Below are 18,474 nucleotides of genomic sequence, written 5' to 3'. Positions count from 1 at the left end.
CTCCCAGAATCCTCTCCACTTGAGGCTAGAGTCCTGGACGAATATATGCTGAGGAAATCTATTTCCATGACATATAAGAAACTAATAAACAATATGTCGGACCCCGTGATCCAGCTCCGAGCTCGATCGGACCACGATGTAGTGGGAATTTAGGATGAAGAATAGATGGAAGCCTTGTTCTCCTCTCGAGAGACGACCATCTCCTCTAGACTCAGACTGGTGCGATTAAAAATCCTTCATAGAATGTATCTTACCAGCCCACACTCGTGAAGATGGGCTATAGACCGGATTCGAGATGTGTGAGGCGATGTGGGCAGGAGGGCACCTTTGCGCATATCATTTGGGAATGTGTGCATATCCAGAAATACTGGTCGAACCTGATAAAGTGTATGGAGGGAGTTATAGAAGCTAAAATAGAACCCAATATAAAGCTGTGTTTACTGAATGTATGGAGACCCACAGATTTGAATAGAAAAGGACAAACTTGGGTGACGCTGGGAAATATGATTGCAAAACGAAATATCGCCAAAATGTGGGGAGCCCAGGAGATACCAGTATTGGCAGGGTGGCAAAGAGACATGGATGGTGCATGCTGATGGAGCGTACAATATACGAAGCAAGGGGGTGCCCTAAAAAGTGGACTCGGATATGGGGAAAATGGAACGCCTTCAGGGGTGGTATTTGCGAACCCCCAAGGTCAGTGCAGGACCATGGACATTTGCAGCTTGAGTAAAAGTTGGTCGAACGGTATTATCGTACAAATAAGTGTGTTCGTTCGGCTGCATCCAGATAGCTGAGTGTGAGCAGGCTCTTTCCTGACATTGTTGACAAATTATTGTATGTGTAATGTGGTCATCAATAAAAAGAATTATAAAAAAAAGAAATGAGATAAATGTATAGTATAGTCCCAATTTTACAATGTTAAGTAGTGCCTAGAGTTTTAGTCGCATGCAAAGTTAGATATTATCTGATTCTCTGAGTATTGTTCAGGTCCTAACCTTGGTTGTGTAAACGGTGTAGCTTTTAACCTGTGTTCTGCTAAAAGCTGCATGCCCTGCACTCCTACATATGCCTCTAATTTTGTATGGTTTGATGCCCATGTGTAAGCCAATGTATAAAATGTAAAAATATTAATCCTGCTAGCTTCCCTTTAAGTATCGGCTGCCACCTCACTTAATTGAGGCCCTTGTTTGTTTTCATTGTCGCTGTTGTGGTTTGTCGCCGTTTAAGAGCTACGCCAAGGAATGGTTCAGACTGTAGTGTGCACGTTACCTGTGATTACTCACTTGATGCAAGCCATTGCTATGAGTGTGCTTTAAAAACAAATGAGAATGGAACGAAAATATCCACATTAACATTTTGTCATCTAGAAGCATTTAATGAGGAATACAATGATTGCAACTGTTTGTCAATGGCACGTATCTTGCATATTGCGTGGGGTGAAACCTGTAAGGGCGCACATGTTATTGAGCAGTATGGCATGAAATTGCCTAAACCTCGGATGTTTCTCTTGCAACTAGAAAGAGGAGATCATAAAATGGAAGAATCTCTGCCTAGAGCTTTAAACTAGGTGTTCATTTCGTTAAAGTACCAAAATATAGAGGTCCCAGTCTAAAATGTGTACCGCTTCTGTTGGGGGAAACCGACGTGCCATATAGCAGGGTTCTTGTAAAGAAATCCATGTTAGTCAAGACGTTCACTGGCGTGTTTCTCTAATAATGATGATGTTACTGCATTAGTCCATGGTTATGTTGGGACAGGAGCATAATGTTCGAACCAGCTTGTTTGGAAGAAAGATATTTTGAAGTCTTGCCTCCTCTTCTCTGCATTCGCGATTCCTTTATTGAGTTAGGGATTTGAAAAATGTCGATTAGTTGACTAAAACTAATAATTTTCTAACTTTAATGTCAATATTGACTTGGATTTATATCACAGATGGATGTTCTCCAAATAAGAGGGCTTGTTAGAAATTCATGCATGCATTTATATTCATAACCAATTGAATTTATTTAACTCATACGTGATGATTTGTCTCATTGTCATTTCCTTTTAGTGTGGCGTTGCTTTCCAGGAAGATGATCTCATTACCCTTAACGGCAGTAAAGACGAAGTGGAAGTGCTGAGAAAGAAAATGGAAGAAAGAAGGCAAAAGGCGAAACTGGAGAGGGTACTATATTCGGAACTGATTATTCTCCCTTTAAATATATTATTAAAGTGATGTTGCATCACCTTTTGAGACTTGGGCAGTTTAATTGTCAAAAGGTTTTTGTTTTTAAATCATTTTTTCTAAAGCGCCACAGTTATTTTAACAACCCCCATCAGATCCAATCACCCTCCACCATTCTTTTTCATTGTGCATCCTCACTTGAGCCCTACTCTAATATATATTCGCCCTGCAAAGAATATCCTTCTCTGCCATCTCATAAACACCCCAGCTTACCACCTAGCTCACCACTGCCTCCTGTTTAGTTATAACAGTCTCACTTTCTGCTACTTTCTCCCTGTCACAGAGATCGTTCATCAACCCCCATGCATAAAAGCTGTGCTAAACGTGCCCACACTTCCATGAACAGAATACCTTCTCTGTTTATCTGCTTGCAATGTTATTATAATGACCCTGCCATGACCAGACCATAACATGATTCATGTAGACAACCCAAAGCTCTACCAGTTGCCCACCATGGATTTGTTTTGTTGCAGTTTGTCCCACAGTCTCTAGGCTTATTTCTGTACCATAAATAGTATATTCGTCTGGTTGCATTTGTTCTCCAACAGTAATGCCAGCAGAGTAAGGTACTTCTGACTTGATTCTTGAAAAGCCTTCATAACTGGCTACCAGATAACCAGGCCGTTACCCAACAGGATTGGATGTATCTTTGCTCGTGTGCTTGAGTATCTCCTTCTGTGTGATGCCCGACAAATGTGTAATATCTACAAACAGATGCACTTACATTGTAATAAACTGGAAAGCCATGTATCCTGGAGAATTTACCCTTTTTGCATAATTCTAATGACCGTTCCCTATTTCGGCTTAAATCATCGGACTGCAGATAATCTCACCACCATTCCTTATTCATTGGAAAGCACTCCGTTATTGAAAATCTGACTTTACGTAATACTTTACATTAAACCATCCATTGTCAGTATCCCTTTTGGGAAGGTAAAGTCTGACACAATGAGGAAGTAACTGTTTATTTTTTATTCCATTGCTCCTCACTTGCTTCCTCTAGGACACTGACAATTTGCTTTCTGATCAGTTTTTCAGAATGTTCATTAACCTGTATTCTATCTTTCTGCCTTGCCATTGAACTTTATTAGTTTCGGCCTGTTGGGCCATTCATACCCTTATTAGTCATACTACTCGGAGTTAGATTTAGGGATTCCTTCAGCTTTTTTCCACGTGGATGACAAATTCCAAGCTATATGTTAATGAGCAATGAAACCTGCACCTGTATTAACCCGCAGGTGCATCAGAGGAAATGGTACTCCAACAAATCAAAGCTTGAGCCATAATATATATCTATTGACGGATCAACTGTGCCACTTAGCCAGCTATTTTATGCCAGAAACGCAATAGTCCTGGAAAAAAGTCTTCAAATCTCTTCTCCTCCTAGGTTATACGGCTCTCTCATTCACACCATTCTAAAGAGCCCCGAGTAGCCATATAAGCAATATGCAGCTAAATGAGCAGCAGCGCAATGCATCCACATGTTAACCCTCATTTTTGAAAATACTGTCTTGTATATATGCTTAAAAAAATCAGCAATGCTGATTTAGGCCAATACCATGTAAAGCCATTAAAAAACATCTTTGATCACCAATGGGGTACCCTCAGTATGTCAAAAACACATATGAAAATATTCCCGGTCTGCCTCCATAAGCCATATTTTAACAGCGCCTGAATCGTGAATTTAGTAAACACTATGGAAGCCTCACTTCAGACTTCTTGTCTGGACCGCGGTGTCTGTGAGTCTGACTGAGTAAAGTGCTTCGCTCTGGTTTTCCAATACGTCACTTGGTACAAAGAGTCTTTTGACAGAGCCGCGGTACACCCTCTTCTTGTTGTGTCTTGTCTTTATGAATGGAAGTATATCAACTGGCCTCTCTTCATTGTTTTACCTTGCTGGAATTAATAATTTAACTATTCCACACCCTTGAGAAGCAATGGGCAAAGAGAAGTCCCGACTTATTTATGAGAAGCCAAACCAGATTCACTCACGTTTTCTAAAGCCAGAGTAGTGAGTCCACAACTAGAACACTTTCAGAGAGGTGCACTCCTTATATTAACCCCTTGGCCGCGGCGGTAATTCCGCAGCGGCGCTGGGGGTTGAAGGGGCGTCCGCGTGGCGCCGCCATGCTTGTGACGGAACCACTCTGTCACGAGTCACGGGCGCGCTGTGCTTGTGACGGAGTGGTTCCGTCACGGCCCCGCCCGCTCAATAGAACGCCCGCGCAGGCATGGAATTCCTGCAGCGTCGGCGGGGTGGCGGCGCCGTGACAGAACCACTCCGTCACGAGCCACGGACGCGCTGTGCTGGTGACGGAGTGGTTCCGTCACAAGCACGGAGAGGTTAATAAAAAAAAAAAAAAAGTTCACTTGACATTTTGGCAAATACTTGTGCATCCTTCTAACCTTAATCATCGACTTAATATCCATTTGGTTTTCTGAAAATAAATTAAAAAGGGCCGACATATTGCATGTGCTGCTATCGTTTTAACGTGCACTTTTTTTCATGCTATATGGATAATTGAACTGCAGCCTTGTATGTCCAGGATACTGCACATCAAATTTGTAACAATGACAGATTTACAGTCAATGTACATCAGCAGTTATTTTACCTGCTGTCAAGTAAAATGATGGTCGCGGTCAGTCTTTGTAAAAATAAACGTTGTTAAGAGCAATTGATGACTTTATTCTATATAGTTTTTTGACAGTATAATTCAAGGATGCTGACATTGGCTCAAAAATAAGCCTTTGCAATTGCAGTGCAAATGACTGGTATTCAGTAGGGTTGGCAAACATAATGGTTCCTGTAATTTTTATTTCTTCTGCCAGTGTCTGGTTCTTGACATGCCAGCAAATATTTGACAGTATATTCTAGGCTTTGTCCTTTACCTGAAGTAGAAGTTAGGTGCAGATCAGAAAAGATGAAAATGGAGATTAATTTGATCTATATTAAATTTCCTGTGATTTTTCCCGACTTGATTACGCCAGCTCTCTCCTGGTGGGGCTAACCAAGCAGAAATCACCCGTCTGCAGCGTGTCCAAAATGCTGCCACCAGAGCGATAGTTGGCTTGCCCAGATTTTTCCCCGTTTCCACCACCCTTCGCTCTCTACATTGGTTGCCGGTGAGGATGAGAATCCATTTTAAGGTCTTATGTGTGGCCTTCAAAATTTTGAAAGGCACTGCCCCCCAGATCCTGACCAATCTTTTATCTTTGTATGTCCCGACACGCCCTCTCCGATCCTTGGGACAGGCTCTCGCCGTGGTTCCCCGGTTCAAGCTTTGCCGTGCCGGGGGCCGATCCTTTCGAGTGAGAGCTGCGGCTATCTGGAATTCTCTTCCGGTTGAGATCCGTTTGTTGGAGGATCTTCTGCAGTTCCGTAAGGTCTATTAAAACCTTCCTATTTTAACTCTGCCTCACAGTTGCTCTTTTTCTGTTCTTGCTTTTAGCGGTGTTGTGTTTCACCTTGTTTTGCGCCAGGACGCTCCTTTGCTGGAGCAGCTGTGCGCACTATAAATGCCTGTAACATAACATAACATAACATAACATAACATTTTTAACATTGGTTTTTCAAATATCAATTTCTGATGGATATATGTAACTGCTGACTCTTCATATTGTGCATCACCTTTAGAGCCAAATTTAATGTAGAAAGTCTTGAAATAGCTTGTATGTGCAAATACAACACAGTGTACATCTTGGGCAGTGCAGCCCTACCTCTTGACATGACGACACGGAGGCACATAAAGGCAATAAACTGACGTGATGATACCATTTGCTCTTTTTACACACCAGAAGGCAATTAACAGTAGCTCTGCTCTTACTGATTTCGGTTTTCCGGAATTTTCAAAATTCTTTACCAGGTTTTGACAGTGCAGAGGCATGTCACCTTTGAAGACAACCCATGTAGACACTTTCACACAAGTTGAAAGCAAGATCGGTGTAGGACCCACACAATGTCCGCTGAAGGGGTCTTGTTTAATGTTTAATGTTTACAGATTTATAGAGCGCATGGCTGCCCATAAGCGTCCCAGCGCTAGTGAGAAAAGAAGAAGGTGAAAGGGAGGTGAAGTTAAGGAAACAGCCATGTCTTTAAAAGTTTGCGAAAGGAGAGCAGGTTCGATTGAGCCCTGATATCCAGTGGGAGAGTGTTCCACAACTTGGAGGCGTTGTAGGAAAAGAGACGGCCGCCTGCACGTGCTCTCTCAATCCTGGGTACTGAGGTGAGGTGGAGATGGGATGATCGAAGAACTCTATTGGTTGTATGGGGGACAATGAGCTCTTTCAGTATCGGGGGAGCTTTTTTATGCAGAATTTTATGTGCAGTGCACAGAGCTTTAAAGTGCACTCTTTGTTGAATTGGTAGCCAGTGGAGGGCTTTGAGGGAAGGTTTGGCTGAACAGTGGTTACGCGTGCCTGTAAGGAGACGGGCTGCAGTGTTTTGTACAACCTGGAGTTGCGAAATCACTTTTTGGGGGGCTCCAAGGTACAAGACGTTTCCGTAGTCCAGGCGAGACAATATTAGACCTTGAATCAAGAGGTTTTGAGATTGAGGAGGCAGCAGTGGTAGAATTTTTCTGGAGGACCGCAGGAGTCCAAAACAGGAGCCTGCTGTTTTTCGGGCTTGGGCAGAAAAGGTAAGGCCTTTGTCCAACCAAATCCCCAGACTCTTGATTTCATTCTTGGGGTTGGGGGGGGGGGGGACCCATACAAGGGGACCATAGGGACTCGGGCCGGTAGTGGGAGGGGTTGCCCAAGATCATTATCTCTGTTTTTCCGCTGTTTAGTTTCAAATGGGATCTATCCATCCATTTGGATGTTTCTCCAAGGCAGGTGTAAAGGTCAGGAGAGAGGGGGTTTCGCTGACTAAGAGATACTACCATCTGGGTGTCATCTGCATAGGTAAGAAGTTTAATTCCTGATGCAGTGACGATCTTCTCCAGGGGGGACATATATACATTAAAAAGGGTAGGGCTCAACGATGAGCCTTGGGGGACCCCGCAGTGTATGGGAATGCTTTTGGAATTGAAATTCCCCTCTACCACCTGGAAGGATCGGTCACTCAGAAAGGAGGTAAGCCAGGACAAAGCGACCCCTGAGATTCCCGTATCCTTGAGCCTATGGATCAGAGTGGAATGGTTCACGGTGTCAAAGGCCGCGCTGAGGTCCAGGAGGATCACTGCCACTGACCCTCCTTCGTCCAGGATCTTTCTTGCTTCTTCGACAACGGCAACCATTGCGGTCTCTGTACTTTGACCCGGTCTAAAACCCGTCTGGGAGGATTGGAGTAGACCATTGGACTTCAGGTAGTCTGAAATCTGACGATTAATTATCTTTTCAGCAATTTTGCTGACTCCAGGCAGCAGGGAAATTGGGCGATAATTGTTTAGATCAAGTGGGTCAAGATTAGGTTTCTTGATTAGGGCTTTAACAATTGCTTTCTTCCAACTGGGGGGCACCACACCATGTGAGAACGAGGTGTTAATCAGGTGGGTTAAGTAGGGTAGGATGGTCGGAGTTGCCAGTTTTAAAATGTTTAACGTGGCAGGGTCCGCGGGAGATCCGCTTTTGATTGATTGTAGTACGGGTAAGAGTTTGTCAGGGGTTATGAGAGCAAACTGATTCAGTTTAGGCGTGTGGGCCTGGGGGGGTAATTCCAAGGGGTATGCAGGATAGAGAGTCTCGAGAGAGGTGTCAGGGTGCTGGGGAGGGGAGGCTGGGAGAGAGATAAGGATTCTTTTGATTTTGGCGTCGAAAAAATCGGCTAGTTCATTACAATGACTAGTTGAGGGGTCCACAGGCGGGGGAGGGTTAGGGAGTTTTAAGAGTTGTTTCATTATTTGGAAAGTCTCTCTGGACGAGTTAGCAGATAATTTCATCGAAGTACATGGATTGTGCATTTTTAAGAGTTTTTTTATACGAGCGCATCGTGTGTTTGTAGTCCAGTTTTTTTTGAGGGTCGAAGTCCTTCCTCCACGCCCTTTCAGATTTTTTGCAGAGCTTCCTTTGGAGGAGTACTTCTGTGGTGAACCAAGGTGCGGACTTTTTACTTCTAGGTTTGCACGTAGGTTTTTTAGGTACGGTGATGTCCAGAGTTTTCCCAATCCATGAGGTGAACTCAGAATCAGCTGTTATTGGATCAGGGACACACGGTGGAAAGGAGCACTCCAGGTTGTGCTTCCATATTTCTGGGTCCATTTTTGCCCACGAGCGGGTGGGTTTGCTCGGAGGTGGTATGTGGCGGGAAGGAGTGGGAATCTGCCACCTGAATAATATTAGATGATGGTCTGACCATGGTATCGGGGAAGGAGTAGCAATGGAGAGAAGTGAAACATTCGAAAAAATCGGGTCTAGGAGGTGGGCCAACATGTGGGTGGGAAGGAGGCTTTCCAGGCGAAGTTGATAAGTTGCAAGATGTGCGACAAGGTCAGAGACTGTTTTGTCTTCAGATTTGTCAAAATGGAGATTAAGGTCTCCTAAAATCATAAAATTGGACTGGGTAGTGGCCAGCATGGATGCGTGTTCCACGAGTGAGCAGCAGAATTGGCCTACTGGGTCCGGAGGGCGTTAAATAAGGAGGCCAGACAGAGATTTGCACGGGGATATCTGGATAGTGAAAAAAAGTTTTCACATTCAAGGAGGGGGCTGCCTTGAAGGCGGCATGAGAAAGAGTCTCTATAAATGACAGCTATTCCTCCTCCCTTGCCTTTTACGCAGTCCAAGCGCTGTATAAGGAAGCCTGGGGGGAGGGACCTGATAATGTCTGGGTCAGATTCAGGTCCCAACCAAGTTTCCGTAAGGAACAAGATATCCGGCTGCCGATCTTCTAGTAGGTTGTAAATTTCCTCAGCGTGTTTGGGGAGCGACCTACAGTTAACTAGAGCCATATGGAGATCCATCATGGGAGATGCAGTAGATACAGTAGAAGTAAATTTAAATGAACAGTGAGGACAATGAGTGGAGGGTCCGTCAACTGGGATGCAGTGGGAGCTGGATAGAGCAGAGTGTTTGCCTACGCGTAGCAGGGCATCTTTGGAGTAGACAGAGCGCGGCTGGAGATTGTCTCTCAGAGTGCTGAGCTCTGCGCTCTGCCTAGCGCGGACGAGCGCAGACGGGCTTACCTCTGGCGCCCCATTGTCGCGCCCGCTGCGCTCGTCCGCTGCGCTTCCGGAGTAGTGGGGGCATTTAGTAGTGCTGGGCCTAATCGCCCTGAGCACTAGCCTGCTGACCTGCGGTACGCAGTACGCCCAATATGGCGCCTGCCTACAGTGCTAACAGCCTAGTCCAGCGTTCCGGGGCCCTAAATCGGCCGCTGTGAGGCGCGTGGACTTTCGGGGCGAGTGAAAGAGGAGGTAGGGGCAGGGCGCGTTTCTAAGTTTAAAGCGCAGTGACACAGCGCTCGCCGAAATTTTAAAGGCAACACAGTTTGAGATGCGATCAGTACTCAGGGTGCAGTTAAAAACATAAATGAAACAAATGCTTTAAAATAACACGCAGTGAGCAAACAGATCGATTAAATGGTGCCAAATAGAATATTTACACACAGTGCAGACAACACAATATTTCCTGACCCCCCGCTTCCGCATCAAGAGTCTTCTAGTCTCACAACCAAACATGACTCCAAGTTCTGCAATGAGTGGTAATTGATACACCCGAAGACCCTGAAGGACAGGGAGGACAAGCTCTCTGCTGCCGAACACAAGAGGCGAGGTTAGTCTCAGTCCAAATCAACCTCGTCCGGCATGATTGAGGCACAGTTAAAAGGCCAGTCCATTGAAAAGTCATGGAAGAATTATTATTATTTTTAAATAAGTAAAGTTTATTATGCATGATTAATAAAAACCTTTCCATATATACAAGACATTGTACATCGCCATAAAAAGCAAATTAGAAGAAATGTTAAAATGTAGATCGAGATAGGTTACAGGCCGTAAGAGCCTTGGCATCGGGAGAATCAAGTGCAAACAGCAAGCAGAGGTAAGTGCGCAAAACTGCTTTGTGCCCTTAGAGTGTTGCAAAACTGTGCATTGTGTTGTGACACACAGCCAATAAATGGTCTGAGATGTTGGCCAGGTGACCGATACTTGGGGCCAGGGGGCATTAACATGGTTAAAGTGCGGAAGACGTGCCGATTAAAGTGCATAGTGCAGTTCGTAGCAGCCAGTTAGTATAAAAGTCGTTTGACGAGGTTCATGATTAGTTGAGCCCAAAAACTAATGTGTGGTCCAATTCATAAAAGTATGCTAGGTTAAAAATATTTTATCAGTGTGGCTGGCCACTTTCATTAGTGTGTTTTCCACTCCCTTAAAATATTTCGCCGTCCGGCATATCAGTTGTGGATCTGCCGAGCTGAGTCAGGTAATTACTACTTGTCTGCAGGAATGAAGGCCTTTTTGTTCCAGATTGGGCGAGGCAAGGCTTGATGGAGGATGAGCGTCTCTTTACAGATTCACAGCCACGTGAATTATATCCTCGTTTACGTGGCCACACAACCAGCTGCTGCCTGTGTCGTCCCTTTGTAGCCACGGAGACGCATGATGGTAGGATACCCAGTCTGTATTTCAAGTATTTTGATGTAATTGTGCTATTGAAGACCTCTCCCAAATATTGTTGCAGCTTCATGGTCTTGTAGCTGCTCAGGACTGTCCAACCATGCTGTCTTTTGGCTAATGTGGCGTTGTCTTCCAGAAGCGATAGCTTTTAGTTGTTTTGTTTGGCACTATTCTGAATAAGTCGTAGCTGGCAGAGGAGTCGCAGACTTCTTCTAGAGTCTAGAATCTAGACCAAACGTGGAGATTGTCACATTGAGATATTTTCTGGTTGGTGAATGTAATCTGTCTTTTATCTCCAGCCATATGTTATAATTTATAGTGTTTCGATCAGAGGTTTGGAATTTGTGGCAGCAGATGGTGAAGGCCGCTCTCCTCACTAGTATCTATTTAACTAGGCCGAGTTCCAGTCTGATCTGTGCTGGAAATGTGTGACTGGGTAACTGTAGAGTTTGCCTATAAATCCTCACCCTGACTTTGTCTAGGGTCTCCCCGTCTCGCCCCTGCAGCGCCTGGCTCCCATAGGCCAGGGTGGGGATCATCTTTGTCCAGGAAAATTAAAAGATGGGGGTGTACGATGGCCCTTTTTAGTTATTAGGTCTTGCCTAGCGTCGCAGCATATGCGCTGTCCGCTCTGCGAGATCTATTGTCGTTAAGTCGACTTCAGAAGTGGGGTGGAAGCTCCGCCCATGCTTTTCATTGGCGCGCGTCACACTTTATGCTAAAGGCTCGCTTTCTATTGAAAGTGAGTCTTTTTTGTTCCCTCCTTCAGGCCCCGCCCATCCGGACTCGTACATGAGCACGCTCTCCACTCTACTGACGAGCTGCGGCGTGGCACCGCAGGCCCGGGCCGCCGTCAAGCTGGAGCCTGAGTGTTGCTTTGTATTTTAACCAAATGATTTTCTGGATCATGAGGGACTTCCAGTGGACACCAGTCTGACCAGTTCCTGCCATCAACAACCCGCGCTCACCAGGGCAGCCACAGACAGTCGGCTGCACGGGTGACCTTTGAAGCCAACATTCACCTTCGGAAGAACAGCTGGGGCCTGGCGTGCACGACGGAGTTTAGAGGCGGAAATTTTCAAGACTGCAAACACCTGTCCATGTCGGAAGTGGTTGAAGCTGATTAATAGGAGCTGCTGGTTGAAGCAGTGCCCGGAGGTACACCCCGCTTCGCAGAGGAGACGCAGCCTTGAAGCCCGTGCCCGCTCACACATGACCTGTCTCTTTTCCATGCCCCGTCCCATGTGTGTCCTTTCTGCGCGCTCTCATCTCTAGGCAAGTGGCCCTCGGTGCCTTCCACATTGCCTCAAGGCTGGACTCGGGGTTGGGGGTGATGGCTGCTCTGGAGCCAAGAACGCAAGCTGCAGCCTTGAACCCCGCTTTTACTCTGGAAGGAAGGGGTATGCGTCCATACATGTCCTCGCCGCCTCCTGGGACCGAACAGAAACATTTCTTCTATGCAGCTGGGGGTGCAACTTCTCCGGGGCCCCCCCAACCTAGCTGACGTGGAATTTAGGTGCTGCCGAGACTCACCATGGCCAGTGAACCGGTGATTTTAAACGTGTATGACATGGTAAGTGTGACTTCCGGTTTGTGTGCTGGTTGATTTTATGCAATGCTGTTAGTCCAACCTTCCTTTTAAGCGTCCGACCTTGGCATTCTGGGACATGCAGTTTAAGCATGCCCATTTTGGCCAGCGATTTCTACTTCCTGACATGCAATGGGGCGTCGAATCCAAATTAAGGCCCTGGACTGGAACACTAGCTCGATTCAAATTGCAACCTCTTTCTTAGACCACCTATCATTGCCTACTATTGAGATTGAATTATCTAAGGTGGTGTAAGTTACTTTTTTCGTTTGCTTCTTTTGGGCCCAGGGGCCTTCCTTTGCAGCGCCCCCTTCACTACTCCGCTCTGCGGAGTCCTCTTGTCCCGTTTGAGCGAGGCTAGTTGATGAGAAGGGGCGAGTATTTCTGCCTTTATTACCTTGTTCGCCAGTACCCCTAGACTCTGCCTAACACTGGTTAGTAGATGGTGGGGTTCGAGTTAGTATTTGAGAGTTGATGACACCCTTCAAATTGTCAAAGAGAACTCTTAATAGTTATGGGGAGTGTACTCTGTTTCTCCAGGATGGGTGAGCAGGTGCAGCTGAGCCTTAGGTCGGATGCGTCCTCTTGTGCTCGTTTAATTAGTTTAATTAGTTTTGTAATTTTCCCATCAATGCCTGCTACAAATACAGCCAACTTATTTAGTACATTAATCTGTATGTCCATTTTGGCTAGATTGTAATTCATTGCGTCCACAGTTAGTTGGAAGATTCTCAATGAAGATGGCCAAATGCCGCCGTGTTGATGGTTGTAGATTTTCTTGTTCTTTCATTTGGTGCTGCTCATTCTCAGATGCTGGTGGAGGATTTTTGTCATTTTCATAGGATGCCATCATCTTGTTCCGCTCCTGTTGCTTGAGATATGTAAGCTCTTTTAGTATTTCTTGAGGGGGGCTTCCTCGACGCAAAATTTCCACACCATGTGACAGGCTATTTAACCTCCTCCCAAGTGCCTTACTGGGGGATCGTCTTTTTGTTATCCCTGGGACTCGGGTCTTTTATGGCACTACCTTGTACTTTAAGGATGCGGGTGTGAAGGTTTACGGGTTACTCCTAAGCACTTCCTCAGGCTGCTTTTTTGTGAGGGATGGCTATCACATTTAGAGTTTGATCTGCCCCTTCAGCTCACCAGTGATTTGCCTCTGGACTTTCTGATTGTGGGCGCGTCACTTGTCATCTATCTCTAGTCCTCCCCTGAGGAATTGCCGCACCGCTGCCATCTGTAGGACTTGACCCTGTATTACCCCAGTGGCCTTGCAGAAGTGGAGCGCTACCCCTGGATCACTCCCCCGTATGGCTTAGTTGTCCCCTTCTGTTACAACTTTTTTCATCAAGGGTGCAAATGACCACAGTCTTGAGGACTGGAGAGGGGAGTGCCGAGCTCAAGCTTTGTTGAGTTGTGGTTGGGTAAATTGTTGGATTGGTGATTACTATAGGATTCAGGTGCGTGGGCAGTCCTGACATGTTGGTGTTACTTGAAAGATTTGCAGCACTTGCATCTTTCATTAGTTGGAACTTAGTTAACATTTTTGTCTGCCTGTAAGTGAGAACTTGTTTTGCCCTTTTAAGTGGGTTTGGTACATGCTTCCTTCGCTGCCCCGGGGTGACCTTCCGAAAGAACATCCATCACTGACGAGGAGCCTCGAGATTTTTGATGGTGGATAATGGAGACTAATTTCACGTGCGTCATTCTTTTTCCTGGTCCCAGCTAGAGCTCAAGTCGTACTGCATGTTTATCTTTGGGCTGAGTAGGTCACCTGAACGTGTTGAGGTCTGTGGTCTCAGATGGAGCAATACCACTACATATATATTGTGTTTAAGAGTAAAAAGGCATCTCAATAACCCCTTGAGAGCTTGGTTATCATTGAGGACAAAGGTAAATGGCCAACAAGGGGATCATTTACATTAGAGTTTAAATATTTATGAATGTTTATTAGGTCACAGAAGGTGACCTATGGATTAAATCAGAAGAAACCAATCAATAGGAACAAAGAAATCATTAATGTACATTGAGGCAAATTCTGAAGTAAGCAAATGAGAACAGGCGTACGTAATGCAAGTATTTTGTAAATGGTTTTTAAAATTAATAAAGCAAATGAGTAGATAAACACAGGTTGCGCGGTCAGCAAAACAATCATACATTCATCATATATATATATATATACAAATTAAATTTCAGAATTATGATTTGACCATGGAGCAATATATGTCCAGTCCACTCTCTATAAGGAATCCGTCCATTGAGTAGAGCAGAGGATTCATGGATGTTAATCACAAATTTGATTTATGGCTAATATGTGGAACCCTTGTCTACGTTTTGGTCTCTATTGTAAGCAACACGCTAGATCATCCTCCGAACTGTTTTTGACAAGCGAGATTTGTATTGACCCCTAATAGAAGATTTCAGACTCCAAAGGACAGCTGATTTTAATATCCATAGTTATATATGCATATGACTTGTATATCTGTATATAGAAATCAGATGTTTATGGGTAAGCTCAGCAGAGTTCATCTGGTGGAAAAAAGGCAGCACCACGGCTCGATAACAGCAACATTCCCAGCTTCACTCTACATATATATTCTGCAGCTTTGAGCCATCTGGCTGGCCCTAAAGGCCTTACTGGCTTCCATCAGCTGCAGACCCATCTAGGTGCAGATGGACTACAGTCACAACTAACTGCCTTGTAGACTCCAACATTTAAGGCTGAGTGGGTCTTGTGCCCTCTGGCTAGAGGCTTTGAGGGTTTTGCAGTGGTTAACACTTCACATGAACGAAGCAGGCATCAACATGCGAATCACATGTGGCACCTGCACAAGGTGGCGCTGGGAGCATGTCCTTGGAAGACCTATTTGCTGCCTTTAAAAATGCTCATTGTCCACGTTTTTTATCTCTGGAACTTCCTCCTCAAGCGCCTATAGGAGATGCGTTCCACCTTCAGTGGGATTATAGCCTCCTGCACGCATTTCGGTCTCTAACCCTGAGCCTGCTGGTCCTGCAGAATATCAAGGGTGACTAAGAGTAGCTTATACAGGTGGCCTTGCGTTGGAAAAAGGTGTAGACTATATGCTTCTGAAACCGAGCATCTTCCTTCCACCTCACCTTCCCCTTCAAGAAGACCTGCTGTCCCACTGCGAGGCAGTGTTCTGCATCTGAACCTCCACAAACAGCGATTTGCATGGATATTGAACAAAACCAACTGAGGGGCCTTGTTCTACTGTCTGAAGCGGTTAATATAATCATGGCTGCCCACTGACCTTTGCGAAAGCAGTCAATTTAGGCTGATATTCCAAGTGTATCAGTTGGTGCAAAGAGAAGCAGGTAGACCCTCTATGGGCTAGATGGTGCATCATTGGGACCTCAATTTGGTTCAACCTGTGTGCTCCTTTTCGGGCCTTTTGATAGCTGTACTCTCAGCTTCGTCGTCTCTGAATACGATGTTTCTCATTGCCCTCACACCTTCTCGTCTGGTCAGCGAGCTGCAAGACTTGTCAATCACCCCTACATACTACCTTTTTTCCTACAGATGCTTAGGATGCTTCATCCATCAAAAGGGGAGCAGAGGCTACACCAGTTGTATGCACGACACAACATTATTTTCTACTTTGATTGCAGTAAGCAGTCCCGAATGGATGGTCAGATGTTTGCTAGGATAGCTGGTGAAAGGAATGGTGGTTAAGAAACCGACCTTAGCCTGATGGATTGTTCTCTATAACAAACTGTTATTCCCTGGCCGTGGCAGCTGATGAAATGTAAAAGTGGTGGAGTGTAAAATTATTATTTTAATTCCTAACAAGCGAGCATAATTCTTTCAGATTGGAGAAAAGAGAAGATGCATGTGCTGCTGGCAGCCTTTGAAATAGTATGTCTCGAAGGAAAACATCTTTAGCCTTTCCACGCTCTGAAAAAAGCATGTTCACTTGCCAAGAATAGCATTAATAATTTTATTCAAACCAATTTACCACTTCACCAACCAGTACTTTTCCCTTTCCTAGAAAGGATCCTCCTGTAGGCTTTCGGGCTCATTACACTTAAGCAAATGCCCCAACCACTGTTTTGATTGGGTTGTAAATTTTTGGGCATCTGGCAGGAAGCCAAATTGGTATCTGTCCATGCTTTCACTTGAAACAACCATAATCAAAAAATACTCAAGTACCCAATGGGTATAGTGTATTACAATAATTTATTAAGCAGTTACTCACACTAGAATCAATAGTGAATTTTGATTTTTGCATCAAAGCGTTTAAGCTATTCAGTCGATTTTTTTTTTAAGATGCTGAATAATATAATTCTATAGACCTGGCTGTCACTTATCATTGTTTTGTCTTTATATAAATGTAAACTCAGTGTAAAAACTTGGTCAAGTATTCAGTGTGAGAGACACCAATCACCCACTGTGATATGGCAATTCAATATAAATCAATGTATATACCATGACAATTTAAAAATCACAGTTGGAAAGAACTGTCAGTCTTATTTAGAGCAATACCAGAAAACTAGTAATACAGTTCATTAGCTTATATGTTAATGTGGCAGTGGGAGTGTATTGTGGAAGACTTACAGATAGGTAGGTGACTTTCACTCTCCTAAAGTTCATATGGCCATGGGTTGATTCTCTGTATATTTTGAGATACGTTGTCTGACTGGTAACTCGACAATACATTGCGACCCTATAAGCAAACCTGTAAAGGTCTCAACAGAACGTTGACTGGCCTTGTGTTGGAAGTATGGTGGGGCGCCCTTGCTCTGGAAACAATTGTGTATTGAAATAAGTCATTGATGAACTGTTGTGCAGACAGAATTGACCAATGGTGACTTATTAGTGTAGAGTTCATATTTCGTTTTTATGGGTACCCTCTCTCTTTGAGACTCAATTAGATTATCTGAATGCATGAAATAATATTCCTATGCAGAGCAGTTCTTTCGAAATCTTAAAAACTCCTTTGGGAGCTTTGGATGGAACCTTCTGGTGTGTAAGAGGCTGGTTTTTACCTGGAGGTTTTGTGGGAAGCTAATTACTTGGGGGCCTCAGTCTACCTCAGTTCAGATTTCGTGAGGAGAGACCTTTTACTTAATCAAATTGCAAACTGTTAAATTATAAAGCGCACATTTCAAGAACATAACTTGCAGATCATGAACTTATTTATATGCTTGAGCAAACAACCATGAACCTAATGTGGGCTAGCTTGCTGTTCCAGAATGAGTTCAAGTGCCCAATGGCTTTGTCTTGAGAAATATTGTTATTCTGAGGCTCTATGTCGGACTTTACCGAAATGTGATGATCTGTGCTAAATAGACATCCTTCCCTTTACTCAGTGATGCCTGTGGTGACCATTGGGATGCTTCCCCCCCTTAATTCTTTTGAACATACTTAAAAAGACCTAAAATCATCAGAATTCCTGTGTGTAATTATTCGCCTCAAAACTTTTTCAAGATAGACTTGGTGATTCATTAATCTTGACTCTTGAGTCAGCTGCCTTTCTTGAGACATGAACCGACCCACTTTCTGACCGATGTTCCTCTAGCTAGCCCTTTGTTTAGCTGCGTGACTTTGTGGTAGGTTTCTCTAATCGCACTGTCTAGTGGTTGGACTTTGGAATTTCTAGAAGTTTAGTTTCTCTCTAGTATGTTTGTGTTTCGACACAAATGTGTGTAAACGATCAGATCTTTTCTTCGAATATATGATGATACAACGAATTCCGTTGCAACGCATGCCTTTACCACGCATGCGTTACAACGGAATTCGTTAACCACGGATAAACTTTTCCTCGAATAATAGCGTGGTGACGTCATACGTCGTTAAGAGAAAACGGCATTTTTTCCCGATTTCTCTTTACCGACGCTGACGCCGACGTGACTTATGGTGAGTTTTATTTGGGGGGGAGACCCCCCCAAGCCCCCCTTTTTTTCTTTTTACCTTTACCACATATGCCTTTACTACAAACCTCGTAGTAAAGGTATGCGTGGTAAAGGCATTAGTGGTAACCACGCATGCGTTGTACTGCATGCGTGGTTAAAGATTTCGGGGAAACGGCTTCGTTGTAAAGGCCGTTTCCCCTTTTCTTCATCATGAGGCGTTCTTTGATGTTCCA

General features: G+C 44.5%; 1 protein-coding gene across 1 annotated transcript in view; it reads left to right on the top strand.

The window, feature by feature from the left end:
- Window positions 1–18,474, top strand: part of RTF2 (replication termination factor 2) — a 416,662-nt gene that overhangs the window by 304,665 nt on the left and 93,523 nt on the right. The window contains exon 6 of the mRNA XM_078652002.1: window positions 2,054–2,167. Within this exon, the coding sequence (XP_078508128.1) occupies window positions 2,054–2,167 (114 nt within the window). The remainder of the gene's footprint in view (window positions 1–2,053; window positions 2,168–18,474) is intronic.

Source organism: Lissotriton helveticus, chromosome 7 (assembly GCF_964261635.1).
Source record: "Lissotriton helveticus chromosome 7, aLisHel1.1, whole genome shotgun sequence".
Taxonomy (NCBI): Eukaryota; Metazoa; Chordata; class Amphibia; order Caudata; family Salamandridae; genus Lissotriton; species Lissotriton helveticus.
This window is presented reverse-complemented; position numbering and strand designations above follow the sequence as displayed.